Source organism: Thermobia domestica, chromosome 10, assembly GCF_964235325.1.
Source record: "Thermobia domestica chromosome 10, izTheDome1.hap1.1, whole genome shotgun sequence".
In the NCBI taxonomy this organism is placed as follows: domain Eukaryota; kingdom Metazoa; phylum Arthropoda; class Insecta; order Zygentoma; family Lepismatidae; genus Thermobia; species Thermobia domestica.
Window position 1 is genome coordinate 38,813,791 of NC_137463.1, and position 27,681 is coordinate 38,841,471.

The 27,681-nt window shown below is 34.9% G+C and overlaps 1 protein-coding gene across 2 annotated transcripts in view; it reads right to left on the bottom strand.

The window, feature by feature from the left end:
• The window catches only part of LOC145662454 (dipeptidyl peptidase 1-like), a 64,448-nt gene that overhangs the window by 17,716 nt on the left and 19,051 nt on the right, over window positions 1-27,681 (bottom strand). For both annotated transcript variants that reach the window (XM_081728045.1, XM_081728046.1), the window contains exons 4-5: window positions 22,910-23,035; window positions 5,962-6,145 (exon numbers count right to left, since the gene is read on the bottom strand). In XM_081728045.1, coding sequence (XP_081584171.1) covers window positions 5,962-6,145; window positions 22,910-23,035 — 310 coding nt within the window. The remainder of the gene's footprint in view (window positions 1-5,961; window positions 6,146-22,909; window positions 23,036-27,681) is intronic.

Below are 27,681 nucleotides of genomic sequence, written 5' to 3' on the forward strand. Positions count from 1 at the left end.
ACAAAGATTATTGACAATTAATAATTTATGGTAAAATAGTAAGGAGAAATATTGTTTTTTTTCCATACCGATCGAAAAATAGTATAGTATCTCTTCCTTATACCGATCGAAAAATAAGTTACTTTTTTGTGACAGCAGATTACACAATTTACTGCGATTTATATTTGACAGTGTGAAGACAAACGTTTTAACAAGGTACTACAAATACATCCATAAAACAAAGGTATTAAACTGATTTGTAAGTACAGTTTATTTTTATATGCTTTAAAAAGTGTTTTAAAAGACATAGAGGATGGAAAATTTGGTGAGAAACAATGTTTTTATTCAATTTGGATTTCATTCGCTCTCTCTCTCATTTCTACTCAGTGTAATAAAATAATTATGTTTTTTTAGTCACAATAAATATTTTTGTCAGGAAACTGTAAAGAAATTAAGTGAAATTTCAAAGAAAATCAATCTTGTGTAGATAGGTTCTGTATACAAGGTCTTAAATTTAAATATAAAGGTAACCAAGAAAAGTTTTGTTGCTTTTTCACCCACCACCTTCGAACATTGATATGTCACCTAACCTGGAAGATCAAAAATAGTCCCCATCAGCATCGACGACCTTCTGAAAACGTTCTGGGAGGCCATGGAATCCATCGCGGTAGAACTTGGTGGGCCGTGAAACGAAGAAAGTATCAGGTGCATTTTGGACTTTTACTATGGATTTGAACTGGCGTCCTCTAAGGTGATTGTTCAAAGAATGGAACAGGTGATAATCGGACGGTGCAATACCCGGGGAATATAGTGGTTGCAATATTGTTTCCCATCCAAGGCGGAAAATGGTGTCCTGAGTCATCTTAGCCACATGGGACATAGCGTTGTCCCGTAAACGAGGACCCATTTGCAATTCAGAAGCGATGGCTCCAGAGTTTTGAGTTTTTTGTTGAGCACAGCTCAACTGCTGACACTACACAGTTGCATTGATACTCTGATCAGCTGGTAGCAGTTCCCGATGCACGATGCACCAAACACACAAAAGGACCTTATTCTGGTACAGTGCTGGTTTCGGCTGTTTTGAAATCGGTTCATGGGATGCTAACCAATGATGACGGCGCCGTGGAGCTTCGTATAGGACATACTTTTTATCACCTGTCAACGACTCCGAAATCACAGAAATGGCTCCGAAACAGTAAATAAACACAGGCGACTGCCGCGTTGCCTTCTGGCCCGGAGTCAAAATATGTGAGACCCATTGACCCAACTTGTAGTGCTTCACAAGTTGATGGATGTGCTGCCGAATGGTTTCTCCACACACTGAATTGTAGTCCCAGTTCCTCTTTGTACATGTGTTGGTCTTCTGGCACGTGGTGTTTTCGGGTGTTTCGTCATCGTCCTTAAACTTGTTAAACCATCGCTGCAATGTCGTCCGCGTCGTCACGACACCCTCACCAAAGGCCTGGCATATCTTCTGTCCCGCTACAGTGGCGTTTGACCTCCATTTGAACTCGTTTAGCATACATGCTCTTATGACGCTCTGTGGATGTCCCATGTTCCCTCTGTCTTTACGCAGTTCACGGTGTGTCTGAATTGCCACAACCAGGTAGTATGTTGGATATACCCACACCAACAACTGACGTTCGCCTTATCTCCACTCGCATTGAACTCACGGTGTGAGGTCCACTTGAACACAGACCTCCACGAAAAGGGACAGAACTTTCTTGGTTACCTTTATAGTTATGCACAAAAGTATAGCGTTTGGTCCCGGGCAGCAGTTCTTGATTAAGCATAATAAAAACTATCTTGAATATAATTTATGGATAATAATAATAATAATAATAATAATAATAATAATAATAATAATAATAATAATAATAATAATAATAATAATAATAATAATAATAATAATAATAATAATAATAAGAAGAAGAAGAAGAAGAAGAAGAAGAAGCTAAAATGGTGTTTTTAGTTTTCCAGAAGAAAACCAAACTTTTCCTTTCTTTCAGTCCTCAAAAACACTAGCAGCAACACTTTTTTTTTTTGGCTTTGTACATTGTAGCTGGCCCCCCCCTCAAAAACGACGCCCCCCCTACACAAACCTGCTGGCTACACCCCTGTTGGTGAGCATTTTTTTCTGATTAAGTAGTATGCGTAAGAAGCGGACTGGGTGGTATAGTGGTTAATGCATCCGCACGGTATGCCGGAGGACCCAAGTTCGATTCTCGGTGCAGTCAGTCACTTTTTCTCTCTTTCTTAGTTATAGAATTCACATATACAGTGGATCTGGTGTATGTTAAAAATTGGTTGTTTCCTCTTTCATCGATATATATATAGTGGCGGCTCGTGGAATAAAAGGTAGGGTGGGCCAAGCCTCAAGACAAATACTTTATGGTTACCACTACTACTAATGTATTATTATTGTTATTATGAAGCGAATTGCTTAAAAAAAATAACAACTCAAAATTGCAGTAGGAAAAACGTATCATACTAACACATCAAGTATAATCATAGGGCAACAACACTATGTTCACCAGTTTTGACACCTCAGAAAATGTATCTGTTAAGTCATTGTCACGCAGAAATAGTAAAAAATCACTTTTGTTACTAACTGCGCAAAGAATATCATTGCTGTATGCGGCCGGTAGTTCGGATTTGAGCTTTTCTTTGTTCAGCATCGGATAGGAACAGGCTACAACTATTAAGTCATTTTCCGGGAGGGAATGTTTAAAAGTGGAAAAGTTCTGAGGGTTTACCTATTGGAAACGCGCGTAATACTTTTTAACACGCGTACTTTATTCATTTTCGCACAACCACACAAAAACATAGGGTGGGGGGAAAGGAGGGGAATAGCACAAAAGACACTAAGAAGAAGCACGTCTAAACTGAGAGGCATACACGCGGTTGATTTTGGATCCCTTCAGTGGAAGAACACAAGGGAGCAAGGTCAAGAAACAAAACAACTAAAAGTGCGGAATCAACAACCTCTACAGACAAAATCAATTTTGGCAGCAAGCAAGCTTCAAACCTTTTCGTTCGGAACGGATCGGGTGCAATTGTGTGGTGAGGGCCTACGATTCTTGGCCCATGCCACAGACATTCAAGTTGGCTTTTCACGTTGTTCGTCACACGAGTTAATGAGAGATGATACTAAGTCCACACTGAAACAGTTCAGGCCCTTTCTGCCTTTATTTTGTACTGACCGCGTGAATAGCGTGCCCATAAGCGTAACTAGTACATGGAAAAACTGATTTGAAGGAGTCAGAACTACTGGTTTTGGTTAAGAGGGAAATTATAGCAACAATACTAGCAGAATAACTTAAGATACTGCATTTTTCTATGTTAATACAAAAATGATGGGAGGGCCGGGCCTATTGGGCCGCCTCTCTCTCTCTCTCTCTCTCTCTCTATATATATATATATATATATATATATATATATATATATATATATATATATTTATAATATGAAATTACAACCGTCATAGGTGCTCAACATATATGGACACAGAGGTTGTCCAAACACAACAGGGTCTTGGACCCACGTTTCCAGGATAAGAGCGCCGACCTTGAGACTGAGAAAGTGAACGGCTGTTCTGGAACTGGACTGGATGTCGTAGTGGTTAACGCATCGGCACGGTATGCCAGACGTCCTGGGTTCGAGTAAAGGTCCAGTCAGTTACTTTTTCACTTTTTGTAAGTTATAGTATGCATCCTATTATCCCATTAGATGCAAGTGAATCATGATGGACAATTTGCTGGAATGACAAAGGGGAAGAAACAGAAAAACCTCAAGGAGACTAACGAACACAAACATGTACACTACAGGTCAATATGGCAGTTGATTGAATTTCCAAACCATCGTATCACTCAAGTGAGTCGCCATGTTACTTCATCAACAATTTTAGATTAAGTTGACAAGTTTGAGTACAGTTTCTGATAACCTACACGGAGTGTTGTCTTCTCTGTACATGTCAAACAACACCTTACGATTTGTTCTGAAGCTATTGACAAACGAATTTGATAAGAGTTTCTTCTAAGGAGACAAAACCAGGGATGGATTAACTGTTAAGCAAAATAAGCACGTGCATAGGGCATCAAGCAAAGGGAGCACAAGAAACTTCTGATAGCCGTAAGCCGTATGGTATAATATTGTGAATGGTGGAGCTGAACAAGGATCCCTAAAAGAGCCCCACATTAACAAATATAATAATAATAATAATAATAATAATAATAATAATAATAATAATAATAATAATAATAATAATAATAATAATAATAAATATTCAGAGAGTGCAAATCTGTGCCACGTGTTATGAAATAGAAGAAAAGAAAACAATATAATCTAAATAAAAGCAGGAGAACCTTTGTATGCAGTCTGTGAAATTCGTATATTTTCTGTACAATGTCAGTGGAAGAAAAAGAAACTATAAACACATATACTCCGTCAAAAACATTACTTCCTTGGCGGACGCAGAAGTAATAATAGTAACAATAGAGGTAAAGAGTGATAATAATAATGAATGAGAATACGATAAAGTTTGCAATTAAATAAAATAACATAACTTTTCAAACATAATTAAAGTAAAAGCCTATAAAAATAAACATTATTTTCCATCTTAACTGTATGTTTTGTTTAATTTTGATAATAACATTTTTTTATGCTTTGTTATTGTTTATATTTTGAATCACAATTGTATGGGGCACCAAAATATTTTAGTTGTTTAGGGCCTCTAAGGCTCTTAATCCGGCCCTGGATAAAATAGAAGACCAAGTGATATACCCATAGAAAATGATGTGACTGTTAACTAAAAGATGCCCCATAAAAAAACACAATTTTTGAAATGCCGGCCACTTCTTTTCTAGTAAGTTGGCAGGACTGAACATTAAACGATCTTCACCTGTTATCTTTGTAGTTAGTAGTCACACAGCGCCGAATAACGCATGATCGTCATCTGTTTTCTGTACAGATAGGACTGGAGCACTCCACGGCGGAACAGCGTGTTGTCACAATGAAAAATTATTACAAATGTCGTGAATGTTGAGAAAATAGTATTCGCAAACTCTGTGGAATGTTTGGTCAACTTAATACACCAAATATGTCGACTGTGATAAGACTGATTGCTAAATTTGAGAAAATCGTTTTGGTTGTGGATATTAACCTCGTGTTAGTGGTTCTATGAGAAACATAGCCATCGTGAGTAATAATGTTACTGTAAGTCCGTCGAAATCTATTAGCCAACGTTCACAATAATACCTGAATATTTCTAGAACCAGCACGTAACGAATTCTGAAGGAAAAACAGTTGAAAATCGTGTAATGTTCAGTGTTGCCAACTTACTAAAACAGAAATGGCGGGCATTTTAAAAGTTGCGCTCTTTGTGGGACACCCTTTTTTAACGCATATTTACGGATGTAAAAGAAATCAGTTAGAGGTGTATGGAAGAAGTTATGAACTCCTCTAGACAAAAATGTTAATAAAGAAACATGTAGAAGAAAACCAAAAGAGGATCAACTTTTATGGACATGTAGAAAATGGTTATAACTAACGCAAACAATACAATTTTGAAGAAACAAGTGATCCATTTACTTATGGTAACCATTGCACTCATTTTCTTTAAGGTCATTTGTGATTTGAAAGAAAGATGTATACACTAGCAGTGAATCATACGGAACTAAAGAACTAAAAATTTCCAATATAACTGCTGATTCTAGGAAAGAAATGTCATTGTTTCTGTGCCTAAGGAAGTAGCATTGTGTTGCGTTTGAGCACAAATTTATAAATATTTTAATGTTTTATTTCCAAGAAGTATACAATGTAAACATTACACACCTGACTAAACTTTTTAAAATTATGTTCATATTCAATGTTCATGATTCTCAAACATGTTAGAGCATTTTACATTTTAAAATAAAATTATGGATCTTTTGCTCTTCCGCAATAAATTTACATTACATTAAGAATTACAAATAAGATTCTTACCATTGCGTACTTTCCGATTAAATAATTAAATCCACCATCGCATCCTTGAGAATATTGACTACAGCTGACAATATCTTGAGGAGAAAATATATTCTTTGCCGTATTCTTAGTAAGAATCCGAAGACGAGCCTCTAACATTCCAAGGGTAGTAAATGCGTAACAACTGCCGCAATGTCCTTGATCCCTACAGAAATAGCAGCAACATTTTATTTAAAAAAAAAAAAAAAGTTTAAATTAGTGATTTTCATAAAGTTTCAAAATGCACTTAATTTCAACTTTTGATAGCTAGATCAATTAAGATTTTCCAGAACTGAAATATCTTCATATTAATATCTAGATTCTAACACTCACCGAAAGGATCTAAGTGAAAACTAACCGCAAACAATGCCAGCGATATCTGCAGAATCGTCAGTGTGTTCTTTTCTAAAAAATTTACGTTGTTCGAAAAAATTATAGTTTTGTAGAATCTTCTTCCTAGTACAAATGTTTGTTAGTTGATAAACATTCTTTTCTTAGATGTCCTTGCTTTCTAACTGGAGTTATCTTTCTATTAGTACAGGGTTCCTACTGATCTGGAGAAATCTATTTCCCTGCCTTCTCCCTAACCTTTGGCAGGACATTCCCTGACTTTCATAACAGGTTTTGGACAACGTTGACATATAAATAAGGAATAAATAACAGTGAATATTAATATATGAGAACGTTTATTCTATAGAGACAAATGATAATCAATTCCTCATACGTACATTCTACTTATCTTACCAACTAGGTAAATATAATTATTTTCTAAGCTGAAATTGGTGTACAATTAATATTTCTTATAAAATTTCCCTGACTTTCTCTTATTTCCAGTCTTTTTCCCTGAGCTTCCCTGACCTGCACCATTTTTTCCGCAGCTTTCCTTACTTCCGTGACCAGTAGGAACTCTGTAGTAGCATCTAGACATGGATATATTGTGCACTAAAATTATTAAACCGATCCCATTTTAGTCGTAAATGGTATGCATGTAACAGCTTGTAATATAGTAACAACTCAAATGTTATGGTTGATGATTACGTAGAAAAAATAATTAATGCGTCAAAGAAAATCACCTGTTGAGTAACTCATAATTTTTCCCATACTGAAAAATATTGTTTTAATTTTTTTCCTCCTTATTAAGGTTACTATTTCTGCACGAAAATACTGAATCGTTCCCCACCTCTTATTCGCAAAATACGTATTTTAAAAAATAAGGGAAAAACAAAAGTAAGATTCTTCAGGTGAGTATTAGGCTCATATTATTACTAATGTTTACACTTAAAACCAGTACGCCTTACTGCCATTCTGGTATTTACAAATACATAGGTGTTGGGCTCATTGCTTATTAGGCTGATATAGTTAGCTACACTGAAATATCTCATTACTTCTAGGGAGATGTAATTGTTGAGTTGAGTTCAACAGTGTAAAAGTAATCGTCGTGGAGAAACAGTGTAACTAGCAATTAAACGCTGAACTGATGTCGTGGAATTTTACACAAAAACAGGCTTCATTGAAGAGACTAAAGAAATGTTTGTGGTGAAATACTTTGGTATCAAGCCTCCCTCAACCAGCAGAATTCAAGATCTATACAAGAAATGGAGGACTACAGGATTCGTTAGGAATGTGATGAAGAATAAGCGTCCGATATAAGCCGAATACATTTGCTATAAACCAAAAGCTTTAATTAAGCAGTTTAAGTAAGATGTAACAATATAGCGACACATGCTTTTTAAGTCTGTAACTCTGCAATATTTACATATGAAGTAATTTAAAATGTCTTTTGCGTGGAAGGTAGGTAGACAATGAGTAGTACCGGTTTTATGTGGGACACCCTGCATATATTCGATTGTTTCATTAAATGCAATATCTTCATATTCCCAAAAGAACAAACTCCATGGCTCTGGATAAGCTCTGGATAAGTAGAGTAACAAATAAAACACAGTTCTGACCAGAGCAGAATGAAATATATTAAAAACTATACTTACAATGTGTTACAGTTTCAAGGACCTAACGTCCTCTTCATCAGACACAAACACTCTGTGTCTGATGAAGAGGACGTTAGGTCCTTGAAACTGTAACACATTGTAAGTATAGTTTTTAATATATTTCATTCTGCTCTGGTCAGAACTGTGTTTTATTTGTTACTCCCAAAAGAAGTTCGAAGAAAATTAACATGAAGAATATATTTCAGGTCATTTATTGCTAACCTTTAGATTTACAATTAAATTATCTTGTTATTAGTATTAGCACTACTTCCATAATATCCTTTGTAGTCTTATTCCGATTCGTAATTGAAAGTGTTGAACAGTTTCACAAAACTTCAAAGTTTCTGTGACAAGTCTGTAAAAATATTCGATAAGCTTTGGTTTTCTTCTCCTTTAATAGATTATTTTTTGAAAAATTAAGTAGTAAACATACTGCAGTAAAAATTAATTATCAAAGGAAATTTATCAAAAAAAAAAAAAAAAAAAAAAAAAAGCATAGACAGAATTCATAGTGTTCTAATCCTAGAGAAACGTTCTATTCTTAACAATAGTAACATCTTCCACTTTCTGTTCCAAATATTATTAAAATATATTATATTATATTAGTTGAGGTCGGATTGTTGTTACCTTCGATATTTGCAATGCATCGATATCGATTAATAAAACATGAGGATTATATTTGCTCGGTATTTTGTATCATTTTGTTATTATTGATGTAAGTAAATCTAAGTTTGCAATGAACAGTTTCAGTGAAATACTTTGCAATATGACCAGACTAAACTAGAACAAGATGGAGTCAGGTGTCTGTGCTTCAACCAGTTTAATATGACAATATTATTCATTTTATCTTCTTTCGAAACCATTTGCTAAACTGGAAGGTTGTTAAGAGTTTCTGTGCTACCATTTTATCAATCTGCCTTCTAGTATTTTATAAAGTTGTAAATAATACAGTATGCATTATATAAGAGAAATAAACAAAACAAAGTTTTAAAGAGCCTATCCGATTTGCCATAAGGACCAGACTGTGTCACGTGATCAGGTCAAAAGTCACGTTGCGTGCTAAATCGAGTCTGGAGATTCCAAATTCAGATGTGAGATATTTCAAGCAGGTAACCTCCACTTGAGGCGACCTGGGTAATTCGCATATATTTTATCATTATTATTGATTTTACTCAAACAACTTGACTTTTGACAATGTTCTATCCATATTTGCCTTGCGTGCTATACATCGTTGTTAAGCTCTTCATTATGTCTTTGCAACAAGCTTTCAATCAGCCATCTCCTTATTATAGGTTTTGAGATATCTGGACGACTTTATGTTTTTCATTGATTTTTCCATTGACATTAATGTTGATGTTTCGTGCTTTCAGACTATATTTCATCCATTTTAGGACAATTTACATTTGGAATATTGGAATATAGAATCTACATAGTTTCTTCTACATTTAAGCTGAATTTCAACCACCTTCCCCAAAGTCTGTTCCCATCATTGCAACCGGATAAGTCCTTAGCCACCTCTAATTTATCACAGCTTGAGCTGTCATTCTTATGTTACTGTCATTACTAAGCTAAGCCACTTGAAGAGCTGTTCTATAAATAAGCTCAAAAAATGGTTGGTTGCTTGCTTGAATTAGAATTTAGCATTCCTATCAGCACCGAGCTAATGATACGTGGATTTACAGATAACATAAAAACCGAACCATATGAGCTCCCACGCTGAACACGCACACGCCAGCAATATAGTCATGAGAAAGCTCAAAAAAGTGCTTGCATTCCACTTTCGTATCCTGTAATGGATTTGCTAATTTTTTTTAAAAAAAATAAAAATTTCGCTGATAATACCAAGACGTAGGTAAGGGAAGGAAGAAAAAAATTTTAAAAAAAAGAAGTGAGTGTAAACTAAACAGGGTAGATGGAAATCACTTGCACAGATAACACAACTGCATACTAACACTTGTGAATACAAACATCTTAAGGCTTTTAGTGCGGGCTTTCACGGTAAAACTGTGCTTTTTCTTTCGTCATTCGTATAACGGTGATATAACAATGACATTATTCCACTTTTGCCCAGAGTGCCTATGTCGAAAATGAATTATGATTTGTTATTCGAGTGAGAAAGATCTCTCTGTCTTTCTATGGACTACCAAGATTTCTTTTTTTAAACTTTATTACTATTGTGTTTTGTATCACTTAATGTTTTGGAAGACTTGTTGGAGTACTTTTGTGTTTGACATCACGAATCTATTATTTCAGTCTGACATATGCATTGCTCTTCGTTATGTCTGTGTCTTATAATGTTATGTCTATGCACGAAACTTGACAGTCACCTGCGAAATCCAACGAATTAGTGAAGGAATACTTATATCTTGTTAAGTTTTTCTCTATATTCTTTGAGCTCCTTAATACTGTGTTAAAATTATGCTTTCTCAAAATATTTTGTAATTTGTTTGAAGCTGATTGAAATAAAGGCATGCCTTATTTATTTCTTGGTATTATCTTTCCTTTTACTCTTGCCACTTTTGAGTTCTCTGAGAATTTGATGTAACCATTTTTCAAATTATCACTACTGTACTTCTCTTTTGTTCCTAATGTTCAATAAAATGTAATTATCACTTATTCTGCTTTTGCTACTGGAACATAAAACATTTTGTTTCTATGGGTCAGTTAAGTGCTCTGTACTTAAGCACTCTTCTACTCTAGGAGAATATCTCTGAAGTTCGTGAGCAATAGTAATATTAAATCATAAAAATGTCTGTAGGTCATTAGACTAAAAACTATAATGTAATAGCATGTAAGTTACTCTTCACAAGATGTGTGCTATATATTTTTATTTCAAAATTGGAATTATATATATAAAAAAATGAGTTTCTATGTAAATATTAAATATGGTATGGAAGATTTGAATATATAAACTTGTACATTTACATTTCTTCTGACGCGTCCAATTTATACATAATTTCTATGAACAATGTACACTCATATCCAAAATTATTGTCGCGTGTCTATAAATATGTTGTTGTAGGAATATAATTTGATAACGAATTCGTCCAGTATTTCTTATAATGTTAGTATGTGTATAATCGGCAAAGACATGTATGAGGCAAATTTCATGTCAAAAGAGCAGTAAATAAGAACAATGAAATGAAAATAAAACTTTTCTGTCCATTTAGCAACATTTTGTTTTATTCCTTCTAGTTTTTGTATTTATAATTCTTTTCCTATAAAATTTATCACAAATATAAATTTCCCGATTATACACATATTATCAGTATTAAAAGTGCCCTGCAAAATCATTATCAAATTATATTCTTACAAGAAGACAGTTATAGATATGCGACAATCATTTTGGATATGAGTGTACATGAAAAGGATGAAAATAAATGAAGCACTTCGTATTAAAAGCCGCCAAATCCATTCTTTAAATAGAAGTTTGGTTATATATCGTTTGTTATATGTTTGATCTAAAGGAATTCCATGGAAGCATTATTTTGTTTGAAAGTTTGATATATCATACTAAAAAACTAGTTGAAATATAGGACTTTGTACGTGTATATATGAAGATTCACTACACGTTTTTGCAAATTACTCGAAACGAAGCTAAATAGACATGGCAAATTTTGATACTAGGAGCCTCAAATACAATATAATTGATGGGTTGCGAAACAAACACGTGTTAAAAAATGTTAAGTTTCCTCAAATTTTAATGTCCCGAATTTGTGTGTATGTATTTAGATACTTATCGTTTCTTTGTGGTATACCTTGCGAAATTTGTTTAATTTCCTGTACATGCATCAAATCAAGGAAATTTATACTCTTGTCACTTTCAATTTTTTTTTTTTTTTTTTTTTTTTTTTTTTTTTTTAGTTACAGAAGGTTTCTCACGATAAAATTATCGAGTTTCGCTGGCACTCCCGAATGAAACATTTAATTGCGATTATGTCTCGATATATTGATGGCTACCCTGGGGCCTGTACCTAATGGTGTTATTAGTTTTGCACAATCCATGGGACAATGAAGATGAAGTAGAAGACTTTCTGGGAGGGGTTCGGTTGTGGATTTTCCACCGCCACCTATAGCCCCTCAACAATAGTAAAAAGGAGCAAAGAAGAGGATTTAATCGTTAGTAAAGCTGGTGCAAATTTCAACTTCCGACGATGTGCTGAACAGTCCTCTGCGATACGTGATCAGTCGGAAAGTGTGGGTAAAACATGACCTCGGTCCGCTAGAAACCCCGGTACAGTATATATCAATAGAAGGTCAGAGACACGGGATAATAATCAATGCAGAGAAGTTTTTTTTTTAAAAAAAAAAAAGAAAAGAAAGACCTGCTCTGCTAGATTCATCCAGGCTGTCGTTCCTCTGCATGTGAACGAAATGTCCCTGTGTACTTTCAAGATTTGCCCTCAATCTTGATTCCTATTAGTGATGTACCTGTATTCTCTAAGATAGTGGGATACACCTACTACCAGCCAGAGCAAAGTCCTGAGTGACTACTAGTTACCTACTGGTAGAGGTGGCCTTGTTTGCGTGGTAAGGTCTACCATACTCTGCAAGCGTGGTACCTGACCATTGAAAGGCAAGATCACCTCCCGCCCATGCTCGCCGTTGCCCAGATTCCTTGTATACGCTCATATAGACTACCGAATCCCTCGGTATGATCACAGTCTGGCTGAGTCTAACCCAAATTGGCAATCCCAGGCTTACCCGAGGGAGCATGTTCATTCCCGGGCGGTAGACATATTTATTTATTTATTTATTTGATTATTTTATTTCAGTAATGAAAATCATGCTTTTGTTGTTGTTACTTTTGTTGTATTGAATTAAAAATACAACTCGGAACATTTTATGGCCTAAGGTAAGGGAATCATGGTATACCTTCTACTTCTAAGGACACTAACTTCTTGTAATCTATATTTGACAAAAATGTAACCTCTACTTTTATTGAAGAAAGAATTGAATTTTTCCTGGCGACGTGATTTTAGCAACTCTTCTCGGGCTATCAGCTAGGCGAATATATTGACATCCGACGTTTCGAATACAGACATCGCAATCATTTTCAGGGATAGTAATGGAGAGACCGGACACGTGAGCATGTATTTGGTGGGCCGAATTTCAACTTCTTTCGAAAATCGGTTTGGCGAAGCGGTTAAAAGGTGTCTTTTTGTGGGGAAAGTGTGCCAGATTTTTTTCAAAATTTTTATTCAACGCCATCATGTGCTGCATCGAGGTTTTATGGAAAATGCATGCAACACGCACTACACGGTACCGTATTTCACGTTTTTTGCCATGTAAAATACATATATCCTTGTTTCTTTTAGATTCAGTCTTGGGGGCAGTTTGAACTACACGTAATTCATCTTCCCAAAGCTCACTTATGTGCAGTTCTTGGCTTAAATAGGCCAAATTTCAACGCTTAAAGCAAGAATGTTGCCTTTTTTTTTATATGTATGTATAAAATTGGATTTATTTTTGTTTAACCTGAGAGTAGAGTTTACTTATTTATTTTTATTGTATTTTTATTTTACTGTAATGCAATTCATTATCAACATTCTCGATCATTTATTCTTTAGACAAAATAACACAGAACTCACCAAGAAGAGGTGACTGCACTTCGAGTTCCGTCCACTTTTAGTTCCGCCCTCCGGCTCTTTTAAATTTTCAGCCTTACTTGCTTGCGTCCTCACTTACTTGCTTTATTTTTCTAGATGGAATAGTCTTTTTTTCGAGCCTAATGTTGGCATTTCCTTGCTAGAAATCAAGGCACTTGCCGGCCCAGACACGGATTTAGAAGCTTGCGTCACCAAAGCACCATTCACTCTACTGCTTGTGTATGCCACGGAAACGCTGTTATTTCTTCTTCGAGTATTGCAGCTGACTTAATATTTTCTTCAATCTCGTCGTCGGAGAGCATCTTCATGAGTAGAGTTTCTGTTGGGGACAAGGTCATTCACTCCACCATGTCGTAGTAATCGTTCGCGTCAAAATTTGTTTTAGGAACTGTGATACTGTCTGCTTAGTTCCGTGGGATGATATTGGGCTAGTTGTCCCAAATTCCATAAATGCCGTAGTCTTTCACAGCACGATCGCTTTTGCTGGATGGCAAACCAGACCCTGGGGACAACCGTGACGATGTTTTGTACAAGACACCAATGCCTCGCAGTCTCGTTGTGCTGATGTACAAACGAAGAGTGCGACATGCCGTGGTGAGCCAACGTGACTGGACCATTGGACCGGGTTTCTTGTTCGCCAAGTTTGAAGAACAGTATCGTGAGTGAATTGCTTTTCACATTGCTAGTAAATATTGTTGGTCCGCACTGAGGTCTTCCACTTTTGCGAATTTATTCAACCAGTCAAGATTTATTGCCTGGTATTTTGTCGAGCTTTTTTCCAAAGGGTCCCGAAAGAGTTTTTGGACCCCATGTTCCCCTGACGAGATGTCTTCTTAAGTAACGAAGCGGTAGTTCATTTGCGTGAAGAAGGCAAGCGATCCATTTAAGTTATTTTCTTTTCTCAAACAATGTAGAGTTCTGTTAAATCTTCCCGTGTTGATTGGTGTACCGTCAAAACCAGCTGCTACCAACGTTTTCAGATCAGTTCCGTTTTCATCCAGAAATTCGTACACGGATGCCACGATGTCCTCTCCACTACCAGACTTCGACACGATGTTGCCCAAATATGTTGAAACTGTTTTTTCACTATTCTTAAGTGTTCTTCTTTGATTTGCCGTTGATACCAATGTTTTCCTTTTTTCGCTTGCGTTAGGGTCTGGTCTTTTTTTTTTTTTTCATCGAAAAAGACTCCTCTAACAGATTTTCCAGCTATGTTGTCATTTTCTTGCTGCGCTGAATTTTCTCTTTTCCCTCCTGATCTTATTTTTTTTTAATCAATAACAAGGTGTTGGCGCGCCTTTGAAACGACTCCTGCATCTTAAAGTGCTGCACTAGTGATTAGTGCAACTGGCCGGAGAAGAAATAACTGCGTTTCCATGCCATACCCAAGCAGTAGAGCGAATGGTGCCTTTGGTGACGCAAGCTTCTCAATCTGTGTCTAGGATGGCAAGTCGCAACGGATTCATACGCTGTGACTTGATTTCTAGCAAGGAAATGACAATATCTGGGTCGAAAAGAGACTATTCCATCTAGAAAAGTAAAGCAAGTAAGTGAGGACGCAAGCAAGTAAGGCCATGACAGAAAATTAAACAAGGCGGGAGACGGAAATAAAAGTGTGTGTGTGGAACTGGAAGTGCAGTCACCTCCTCTTGGTAAGTTCTGTGTTATTTTGTCCAAAGAATAAATGATCGAAAATGTTGATAATGAATTGAATTACAATAAAAAAAATAAAAATAAAAAAATAAGTAAACTCTACTCTTAGGCTAAACAAAAATAAATCCATTTCTTATACATACATATAAAAAAACGCGACATTCTTGCTTTTAGCGTTGAAATTTGGCCAATTTAAGCGAAAAACTGCACATAAGTGGGCTTTGGGAAGGTGCAATACGTATATTTGAAGCTGCCCCAAGACTGAATCTAAAAGAAACAAGAATATATGTATTTTACATGGCAATAAACATGAGATACGGTACCGTGTAGTGCGTGTTTCATACATTTTCTATAAAACCTCGATACTGCACATGAAGGCGTTGAATAAAAATTCTGAAAAATTCTGGCACACTTTGCTCACTAAAAGACACCCTTTAACCGCTTCGCCGAACCGATTTTCGAAAAAAGTTGAAATTCGAACCACCCTAAAGTATATATAGTGACTATTTAGAGGCAGAGCTATCAATAGGAGCTTGTAATTGGCTGAAGGAAATGCTGACTTCTGATTGGATGAAGGATACTGGTTCCTGATTCGCTGTTGTTCTGGCTACAAGAATGGCTTTGTTGAATGTCTGTTTCAACTCAACCCTATCTGGTCGGTTCTTTTCAGGAACAGAAGCAGATATTCAACATTCCATTTCTCGTAGCCAGAACAACAGCCAATCAGAAACCAGCATCCATCAGCCAATCACAAGCCCCCATTCATAGCTCTGCCTCTAAAAATTCATTATAACATGCTCACGTCTCCGGTCTCTCCATTACAATCCCTAAAGATAAATGTGATGTATGCATTCGAAACTTTGGATAGCCCGAGAAGAGTTACTCTACTTTTATTGTCTAATGTAGCCACTGCATGTGTGAATGGTTTAAACTAGCGATGATCAAATGGCAGAACGTGAATACAGATGTATATAATTGGTCCTTTCTTAAAAATAAATAAATAAATAAATCCATGCGAAAAAAAGGAAGAGTGCAGCTGGCCATTATAATATACCTGAATTATGACTTGATTTCTAACTGAAAATATTTCCTTAAACCTGTTGGTTACTAGGTAAGGAAGTTCTACCACGTTGATTTTTAGAAAATGCAAATTTCATTACAAGCCCCCATTCATACTTACTGTCAAATGTTCATAGTTCGGACTCTATTTGTTCTAAACTCGTGAAACAAGAAGCAAAATACTTAGAATAGAACAAAGATTTATAAGAATGTATGTATGACTTACACAAATTCAGCAAACCGTCGGCTCAAGGAGGAAAAGGATAATCAAAATTGGCTCCTAAGTATGATGTTTACTTTGCCTTGGTCTGCAGTGCGTTATAAACTTCACAACTCCTCTTGCTTTAAAATACTGGACTAACGAGGAAGGTCCATAAACCCTGAGAGTTGAATTTTGATGAAAATGAGGAAAAGATCCAGTTCGAAATGCTAAGGAAAGTAGTAATAGTCACCTGATGCTTCGTTGAGCTGCTACACCAACGCCATCTTGAAATCCAACAGGCAATGCCCAAGAATACACTTTTGGTACAAAATGTAAAAGCTTTTGGTAGATCTGACTTCAACATTGTAAACCAAGATAGGGCATTTATACGCGGGAGTGCTTGCACTGCATGATCGCCATCTTGAAAGGGACCATATTGAATTGCGGTCAAATATGATAAATGACAAAGGGGTCATGTGGAGTATCAAATAGCACTGGAATTTACTTCTGAATCCATTTCCGTAACCAAAGTTTACATATCTCTTTTCACTTAAGAGTTAAGAGCTCTCTCACCCACGGGCACATATAAAAACTGTGTAAGTTAAATTTGTGTTATGAAACACGGTCGTGCGAGCACTTGCAGGGTTTTAACTAATGCGGTAGTAGTCACTTGATCTACAATAGCCACTATACCTATCAGATCTTGAGCCTAGTGAGAGAAATCATTAATTAAATTGAAATACCTGTAGTGAAAAATGGAATAGCAGCACTGTAACAAATTTTACCTATTTTGAATGAGTCTGTGTTGCGATTATGCATAGCATTTAAGTGCTGTAATGTAAGTTAGGTGCAACGGCACACATGACTTTACAAGGATATGTCTTGAAGTTATTAGAAAATTAATAGCAAAATAACAGAAAAATTATCAGAAAAATAATGTAAACTGGTGCACATAAGCAAATAATAACCTACTAACCTTTTGCTCTTCAGTTGTGATGATAAATATCCATAACAAAGTGATTAGCACACAGGATTATGGAGCAGTACAAACACTTATCAAATGCATTTTTGTCACAATCTTCATGACCACAGACGCTATTTTCTACTTGGAACATGGTTTCCAAAACATAATGATCTAACTATTGCTCTTGTGACGTACCCACATTTCTGCCATGCATATGGAAACATGTCCTTTATGACTGGCGCACAAGAGTGATGATACACAACAGAATGCCTTTTCATTATGAAAATTCTGCCATATAACTTGTTCGGTGTACCACAAACAATGAATTTATGTCGAAAATAATCCTCAAGTCCGCGAATTACCAGCTTATATTTTCCAAAAATATATACATCAAGAGGATAAATAAATTTGATGGTCTTTGGGGGTATAACTTCATCACGAATGTTTTTCCCATGTAGCAATTCTCACACGTCTTCACCCGTCTGTCCACTCCACGAGTCAAGCAACTGCAGGGAATCCTCTTTCACATCAGGAATAAACACGTCTTTTAGCCACAGTTTGACGTGTTCGCGAGTAAGTTTACCTGATTTGCTCGCATCAATAGCAATGTTGAAAGGTGTCTGTTTAGATAACTGTTGTTTCACGCCTTTAGGCTCCTGGAAACATATATATATATATATATATATATATATATATATATATATATATATATATGTGTGTGTGTGTGTGTGTGTGTGCGTGTGTGTGTGTGTGTGTGTGTGTGTGCCTAGCCGTACTGGGGAAATGTGAATATTTATGGTATATGTGTGGGACACTGAGGCCAAAGACTGAACGACTGCTGCACTATGTTTCTCACCTAATTCTGACAGAGGTTTACCAGAGGTCATTTCGTACTCAAACCTAGACTGATCAGTATTAAAGATGCATTCACTGTTGTACAGTTTCTCATGTATTATTTTATTAATTTTAATAACAAAATTTTGATCATTATCAAGTAATTCACCTTCGTTTTCAACATCTTTCTTCGTTACAAATTGAGTAATCCTTCGTGTGCGAATCCTATGCTATTTTTTAAATTTGTTAATGGAACCACGAGAAGCACGGAATGGATAGTTCAATTTCCTTACTGTCAGTAACATCCACGCTTTTAAATGATAATCATGTACCATAAGTCCTTTAGTGCGATAAATGTAGAACGTCTTTAGTACTTCGGATTTTAGTAGTGACATGACATGAGATCGAGGAGATATATTATGGAATTTTAAAGCCTTATACACAATCGTAGTATTGCATTTGAATTTCTTCGCTACAGCTGCAACAGTGTTACGTTTCCCATTCTTTCTCAATAATGCAACGTGCTCTTGAATTTGTTTGTATTTGTTAACGACAGCTTCTGTTACACGTACAGATTTAGTCCGACTTGGAAATGACATCTCATATCCGCTCGTAGAAGGCTCACTGTCACTAATTGATGGACTATCTTATTATCTTCATGATGTCTTATCTTCATGCTCACTCTCTGTGTCAGTGTCTACATCTAATGTGTCACTAATTGTTAGAGAAACGTTACCATCATATTTGCTTGCTATCATTGCAAGCAATATACCTGCAAATGTCTTATCTTCTACCCCATTCTCACTCACGACACTATATTTTCCACCAGTGCTTGATTTAAAATGTTGACTACGTTTATTAGATTAATTTTTTGCATTTTATCCACGGAACGAATGTTTCACTGGTCCAACAAATGCGTTCGTACCAAACGTCACACGCCGGCCCGCACCAAAATTACTGTACTACTACCGTTTGTCATTCGAGCAGAGACACCATACACCTCACTGCACACCCATGCTGCAATTCCCTGTAGGAAAACACTCTAAATTCTGCGTGCTATGTCTTAATACCCCAAACAATAGTCTAAAGTCAAGAAAACTAATAATTCTACTTTGTTAGTTTTTCAATAATACGGAGTACAATATTGGGGAAATTCACCTCATTCCCATAGAATAGCTCAAACACAAAAAAGAGCCATATATATCACCGTGAGTGTTAAAGCACATGAATAAACAAGTCCCAAAATGAATTTCTTGAGTTGGCAAGTACGTGATTTAAATAATAAATAAATCCTCGAAACACATGCTACAATTAGTTATTAATCACAGTTTTGATATGAAAACTAATCTTGCTCTTATTATAAGCGAGTGTTTTATCGTTAGAGGTGGAAAGATGCAGATATTTAATTATTTAATATTGAAGGAAAAAGCAAGTAAGAGGCTTATTTTATGGATTGCAACTTGATATTGAATCTTGTAATAATCTTTATTGCCATCTATTCTTAGCAGGTGTGTATGCATTCCGTTATCACTAATAGCAGAAACAGACACAAGAAAAAGTGAATTCTAAGTTTCGACGTGTATATTCTAAGAATAGGCTGTGAACTGATAATTTAAATCCCCTTCATATGTTCATTGCGTCAGCAATGAATCGATTGTATTTAGACAAACTGACAATAAATACATTAAAGTATTTTAACTTCGTAATATACACGGTAAATTATAGGTTGTCAATTATGAGTATTGGAAAAGAACGCAATATTCTGCAACAATGAAGGTCTTTGCGTAAGGTTTCAAGATTGGAGAAGAAAACTTAACACATTATAATGGACCATGTAAAATTGCCTAAAATAGATTTTTGGTTTCAGTTCAACGTCTCACTTATGCCTGCTACGCTAAAGGAGACGTGGACCTACTGATTATAGTGGATTTTCTCATATATATGCGAACAATCCCTTTGGTATTCTCTGCTCGTCAGTACTATAAAACATGAGTTTCATCGACTAACAGTCTATTCCATCCCACTTTGAAATAGGTATAATTTGTTACAGTGCTGCTATTCCATTTTTTCACTACAGGCATTTCAATTTAATTAAGGATTTCTCTCACTAGGCTCAAGATCTGATAGGTATAGTGGCTATTACTGCATTAGTTAAAACTCTGCAAGTGCTCGCACGACCGTGTTTCATAATACAAATTTAACTTACACAGTTTTTTATATGTTCCTGTGGGTGAGAGAGCTCTTAACTCTGAAGTGAAAACAGATATGTAAACTTTGGTTACGGAAATGGATCCAGAAGTAAGTTCCAGTGCTATTTGATACCCCACATGACCCCTTTGTCGTTTATCATATTTGACTGCGATTCAATATGGCGCCTTTTAAGATGGCGACCATGTACTAGAAGTACTCTCACATATAGATGATCTACCTCTGTTTACAGTATTGAAGTCAGATCTACCAAAGCTTTTACATTTTTGTACCAAAAGGGTATTCTTGGACATTGCCTGTTGGATTTCAAGATGGCGTCGGTGTAGCAGCTCAACGAAGCATTTGCGCATCGAATGACTATTAATGGAGATAAAACGGTGGTTCTTACCCAATATGATTGGACTTAATACAGCATTATTTTTACTCACTTTACTTAGCCCGTATATTATTGGCAGTTAAGGTGCATGCAGTTTTCAATGTTTGTAAGTTCAATCATCCGGATTTTTCTGTGATTGAATGACTTTCTTTTATTGATTAATGTGTTGCGTTTCAAATCCCTGTAAACTTGTTATTTTTGAGTTGTATGCAGATTCTTTCTTAATTACTGTTTTGTTAGCTCTTGTTTGCTCTTATGCACCGTAAATTGTTGTCTTCTAAATTAAAGCTATATTGAATTTTAACTGAAAATAAAATAGAAGTACTAAAAGATCTAACCTACATAGTAAAAATTGCAAAAAGGAGCTTTGAGTTACGTGATAAAAATAGATATAACTATTGAATGTATACAAAATAAATTATTGAAACATTGCAACTAAATAGTTGAAAGTTAAGGTTATTCAATATACTATTTTAAGTCTTGGCTGTATCATAATCACACTGTAGCAAAATTTCCGATGAGAATAATGATTTTATTTTTTCTAAAAGAAAGCAAAATCGAAATTATTTATTTCCCTTACGAAAATTAATTTGTAGATTACTTAACGTTTAGATATAATAATATTTTTAAAAATGTCTGAAGTAATTAAATAAGAACTTAACATAGATATGGTATATTTATTTGTTTATTTATTTATTTATTGAAGCAGAACACAACAAGTATTATACTCAAGCTCAAACTTTATGATATATTCACAATTTCACTTCTAAACCTTCTAAAGCAATCAGCATAAATATCTATATTACATATTAATTTTGTAAGTCTACTGTAGGTTGTGCTCATTCTCTATGTTGGTGACTTACTTAGAATATTTGTTCTTGCATTTGTACAATAAAAGAAATTGTAGTTTTCTATGTATGTTGCTCTATTTGTTCCGTTTATTTTGGAAACTCGTAAGCATATCGTTGCAGCGTAGCTTATTACTAAGTATTTTCTACAAGAATACTATTCCATATGATGTTTGCTTAAGGGTTATAGTTTTGAAAAAAATCCTATTTACTGAATAATAGTTTTTACTTCTTGGAAAAATGTTTGTTTGCTTGTAAATAAGATACCAAGCGAACAATGTGTGTATCATTTCTACCAATGTATGTCAAAAGTATATTTCGTATTGTATATTACACCTAAATCATTTAGTACTTATATTGGATAGTTCAGTTTAATTTATTGTATATTGAAATTGCACCAGTTTCTTACGTTTTGTAAAACGTATGATTTTACATTTATTAATATTTACATTTAGTAACTTACTTTGGCAACATTTGAATACTGCATTTATATCTTGTTGAAGTTTATTGCAGTCGCTTATTGATTTGATGTATCTAAAAAGTTTAAGATCATAGGCTTATAACAATTTTTGCGAATATGTTATGCAGTCAGGAAGATCGTTTATAAATATTACAAAAAGTGGAGATTTCATATTTGACCCTTGTGGAACACCAGATAGTTGCAAGTATTGGGCGGACTTATATCCTTGTATAAGCTAGAACGAGCTGCCTTCGGTGCCTCAACTATAATGCAAAAAGATCAAGTAACTGTGCGGACAAATTAAATTGACGAAGTTTCTCTAACTTTGTGATTCGATTCATTCTATCAAATGTTTTCGCGAAATCTGTATAAATAGCATTGATTTGATCATATTGATCTAGTGTACTTGCTACGAAATTGTTAACAATACTGAAATTTGTCACTGTCGAAATACCCTAGACGAAACCATGCTGCTATTCTGAAATTGATATTTTTATATGATTTTCAATCCGTTTAAACAGAATAGACTCAAACACGTTTACACTCAATATTGATTTAGGCCTATAATTTCGAATATCTTTATCATTACTAGGTATAGGAATGACACAAACTTTTTGTAATTTTCCATTTACTGAGGAAGTTACAAGTTCAAATAACACGGTTAAATATATATAAAGTAGAATTTAAAAGTATTCCTCATTTAAAGAATTTAAATAAAAAAATATCACAAACCTCGCAGGTGACATATAGTTGACACCTTTTACATTTCTCCAATCAAACGACGTAGGAAGTTGAGCAGCTTTGGTTCTTTGCTCAAGAGTTGGTTTCCTTGGTTGTGGGTAGCTTCCCATCCAAGACCTTAGGAAAGATAAGATTATGGGTAGGTAATGACTGCACAAAGAAGCCATTAGTAGATCTAAATAAAAGTGAATTTCTTAACCTGAAATGCTTCCAGTAATAAATGAATACTTAATATTTTGTATGATAACGGCAGTGATAGAACACAGGTAAAAGAATAGGTAAAAATAGATATGATGCATAAGAAGGATAGTGCTTCAGTCTACATAGTGACGCAATTACAATTGGCGTTACTACCCTAAATATAATTTTTTTAATAGTAATAATTCTAATATTGTGAGTACAAAATATTTCACTCCTGTTGTGGAAGAAAACAATCTTCGTTAAGATGACATATACAGAATATTTTATGAGTCCAATAATTAGGGAAATTTATAGAATATGTTCAAAATAACTTTCCCTTGTTTAAAATATACAGATCAAATCTATGACTTCGGTCTAATTACACATGTTTGATAATAGTAAAAACAATCTAATGACAAATATTAAAAAGAAAAGAAAAAAAGTTGCTACTACTATATGCAGTCAAAAAGTAATTTACCATACAGATCTGGTGAAATATAACCACATGCGTTCATGATCCATAATTGATATTTGGCAGTCAACAATAGGTTTTAAAATATTACATGGAGAAAAACAAAACCAATCAATTAATTACGAAGGAAAAATGTAAGGAATCCATGTTTAAATCATATATTATCAAGTATTGGGTTGATTCATTAGTTCCTTTCATTTTTAAGATTCTTTTTTCCCAGGCATCAATGATGATGGCAGTGCTGTGGAATATACTAGAGTAGCTATGTTATCAGTAATTTGTAGCACTATTTGTAGGTTTTCTTGGACCTAATCAATTTTTCTTTTTCTTTTTCTTTTTATTTATTTATTTATTTATTTATTTATTTATTTATTTATTCAGGGTTTGAAGCATGGAGTATCAAGTTGTTGAAAGCAAGGGTCATCTCTCACATATTCTCCTGCATAAGTTCAACAAAGGTTGTAGTACCGCAGAGGCATTCAGACAAACCATTGCAGTGTATAGAGAGGACGCTATTGCTAAAAGGATCACCCGGAAGTGATCTGACAAATTCCGAAGTTGAAATTTTCATCTTAGCAATGCCCCAAGTTTTGGCTGCCCGTTATACATTGCTGGGGCTAATTGGAATGACTTGATCCACTGTGATTCACGTCAAAGCACCCGGGAATTAACTACGAACATTGGGAGAGGATAGGCAACTGTTGTGCGTCACTTCAATGTATGAAAAAGGTTCAAAAACTGATTTCGTGGTTGCCTCGTTCACACAGTGTGAACAACGAGACCCAGCGTGTTGCAATATGTGGTTCTTTGCTTATCTGTTATCGTGAATCCTGTCGCTAACATCAACCCTTTCTCTCACGTATTGTTACCAGATATGAAGAATCATACCTTTACGTGAATTTTAAGCAGAAGAAGGAATGGGTCAGCACAAACAGAAATATAATACTGTACCACATGCCGAGCAGGATTAGCATCCCAAGAAGACAATAGTATTTGTCTGGTGGGACATGGAAGAGATTATTCACGGTGAACTTCTACCCAGTAATGATTGCTGTTGTATGCTGTCATCAACTCCAATGTGTACATGCAGCACTACAAGAAACAAGCCAAATAAACGGCATTGTATTATTATCCACATGGACAACACTAGAGTATATATCATACATGACAACCGCTGACATTTAGCAGTTTCAGTAAGAGATATGGATTCATCAGATGTCGTACAGATTACCATCTTTTCCGTTCCCTGTCGAATGCACTCCATGGCACATTCTTTGAAAACGATGTACACATGTAAAATTTTATTGGTAACTTCTATGCAATCAAATTATCAGGGAGTTCTTTTGTGGCTAAGTGGTTAGCGTACACGAGGTTCGGATTCCATGTTAATCAGTAGGTCCACGTCTCATATGGCCTCGCTGCTGAAAGGGACATTAAACTCAAAATCAACTCAAAGTACCAAGTTCTTTTTATTTCTTTTTTTGTAAAGGCATTCAATAACTGCCTAAACATTGGGAACAGATTGTGAACAATGCGGGGAAATACATCTATAATCCTATGTCTGATTTCTTTACCTTCAAATAAAAAATGTATCCTCCATTGGTTCCGTAGAGTACCAACAAATAAATCAACCCAATAAATACTGTAGTTACATAATCTGGCTCGTAATTTACAGAAGATTTTCTTAAATATTTTTCTTTTCTATAATATTTTCTATAGAATTTCTATAATATTTCACTTAAAAAGATTTTATGATATATTTAAGAAACAAACTGATTTTCTCTTTTGTTTACTTTATTATATATAATTAAAAACACAAGGTATGTATTATTGAAATCCTCTTGCCTAGCTGTTTTACTATATATACACCACGCTGATTGTTTCTCTAAAATTTGATGCTTGTATTGTAATGGTATACTGTTGAGCGTCTGCTGCCACATATTGTGTACTATTCCTGAGAGTATTACACATCTATCGACATCCCATTCACGAATTTTATCAACCATTTAACATCTTTAGTTCATAACACTGAATAGTAAATATGGTGTTATAAGTTTCCATTTAATATGTACATTTGAAATATCTAATAATCTGACATAGTGCTATTTGAGAAATGCAACTTCATATTAGGTTGGTAACAGTTAATCTGATGCTATTGTAAAGTACGTCAAACTCTTTTCTCCTGCCGATGTTTATATATTACAAAATTACACTGTTTATTGTCTATTAATTTAAAAGTTTCAAGAGCGTTTCAAAATAAGTAGTAAAATATGTAAATATTTTAATTAACATAAAATTTTCATTTACTCTTGTTCCCTAATATTTATGGAGTCTGAATGCACTGTTGTCAGGTCTTGGTAATTTCTAACTTTAAGGGCCAATCCTATCATCTTCTGATATCTGTCTGATATAAATATCCTCCTGACATTTTTCCGATAAGTGTTCTACCATGTCCTGATAACAATCAGGTGACTGATAAACCCTATCAGCTGGTTGATACTTTGACAGGAAGTTCAATTGCCTGTTAACAGCTATCAGCTACTTGTTAGTTGTCATGTAGTGAATCATGGACGAAATCGAAGAATTGTTGATGGTGTCCGAGGACGATAAGGAGATTGTTCAATATATAGCGAGGCCTAGAAGACCATTTTAGCTCGAATATATGCCAATTTATAACGATAAGTAGTACCCGTTGGCTACAAGTGCCCGCACATAAGCGCCATGTAATTTGTGTAGTTAGAAGATGAAGAAATATATTCTATATAAAATATAGAGTTTAATTATTAAAATTGAATGATATATAAAAACATATCTAAATTATTAATCTAATTTACATATTTTTAAAGGTGGAATATCAAATAAATGAAATAATTAAAAGCTCAGATTGTGTTATTACGTGTAGTATTATAAAATGTAGTTTATTACTCAAGTTTGTGTTTGCCTTTACGATAGTGTACCCCTAGACAATAACGTGCATAACAAAAAATACCGGTACTCATTTCTGTTTCCCATGTTTTCAATAGGATAATTTAAACAAGCATACTGAAAACGCACTTGACGTTTCAATTGTTTTCTGTATGAGCAACAGAAAACCAACCAATCAAATGGTCCGTTAAAACCTTGCTTCGGGTTAACTATCTGACAGTATATATATATCAGGCACAGTATATTGTAGAACGAACCACGGGTTAAAGTAACTGACAACTTCCTGATATCTAATTCTGACTGATAGTAATCAGAAAGAATATCAGGATATTGTAGGACTGGCCCTAAAAGCATTGTATAATCTGTTATAATTAGAACTAAGAATTTTAGGTGTTGCACGTTTATTTTCATTCTTTCCTTTTGCTATTAAAATGGCCAAATTAGCTTGTCTTGTAAAGAAAACAAATAAACACTCCTATATATGTTTTGTTTACTTTTTCAACTTCTTTTCCAATACCTTTTCTCACTATCATCGCTATTTGCACTTTTTAAAACTTTTTCTTCTTCTTCTTCCTTTTCCGCAATTTATTCCTATAGTAATTAAACAAGGAACACTGGACGTGAACAGCATCAAATTACTTCCGCTTCAGCACAGTCCCGTTAGGCGAAAGCTATTGAATATAATGTAAAAGGAGTAGACATCAAACTGACCAATCGTGGTTATTGCCAACCACTATTGTTGAGTGTTTTGTACATACAAATTATTTAGTGACCGGATGAGTTAATTAATTAGCTAATTAGCGTTCTGTTCAGCACCATGTGATTTGAACTTACAGTTTATGTAGGATTGAAAACACATGAGCTCCCACTGGGAATCAGACGCAGGTCTCCCACATCGAAGACGTGTGTGATAACCAAATAGCCACGAACCTTACTAAGTAACCGGAGATGCAACCGCAGTGAAAAAAAAAAGTGAATTGTTAAATGTTATCTATTACTTTTCTGGACTTCTGAATTTCATTCACATATTAAATATTACCTGTTTTAACAGTTTTTTTTTTTTTTTTTTTTTTTTTTTGTAGCCTGTGGCAGGTGGTGTCCCTCGATCGATCTCAGCTTCCGCCAAGTGGTAAGCTTTGTGGTAGATAAATACAGTGTGAATGAATTGTATTGGGATTCTCCTGTT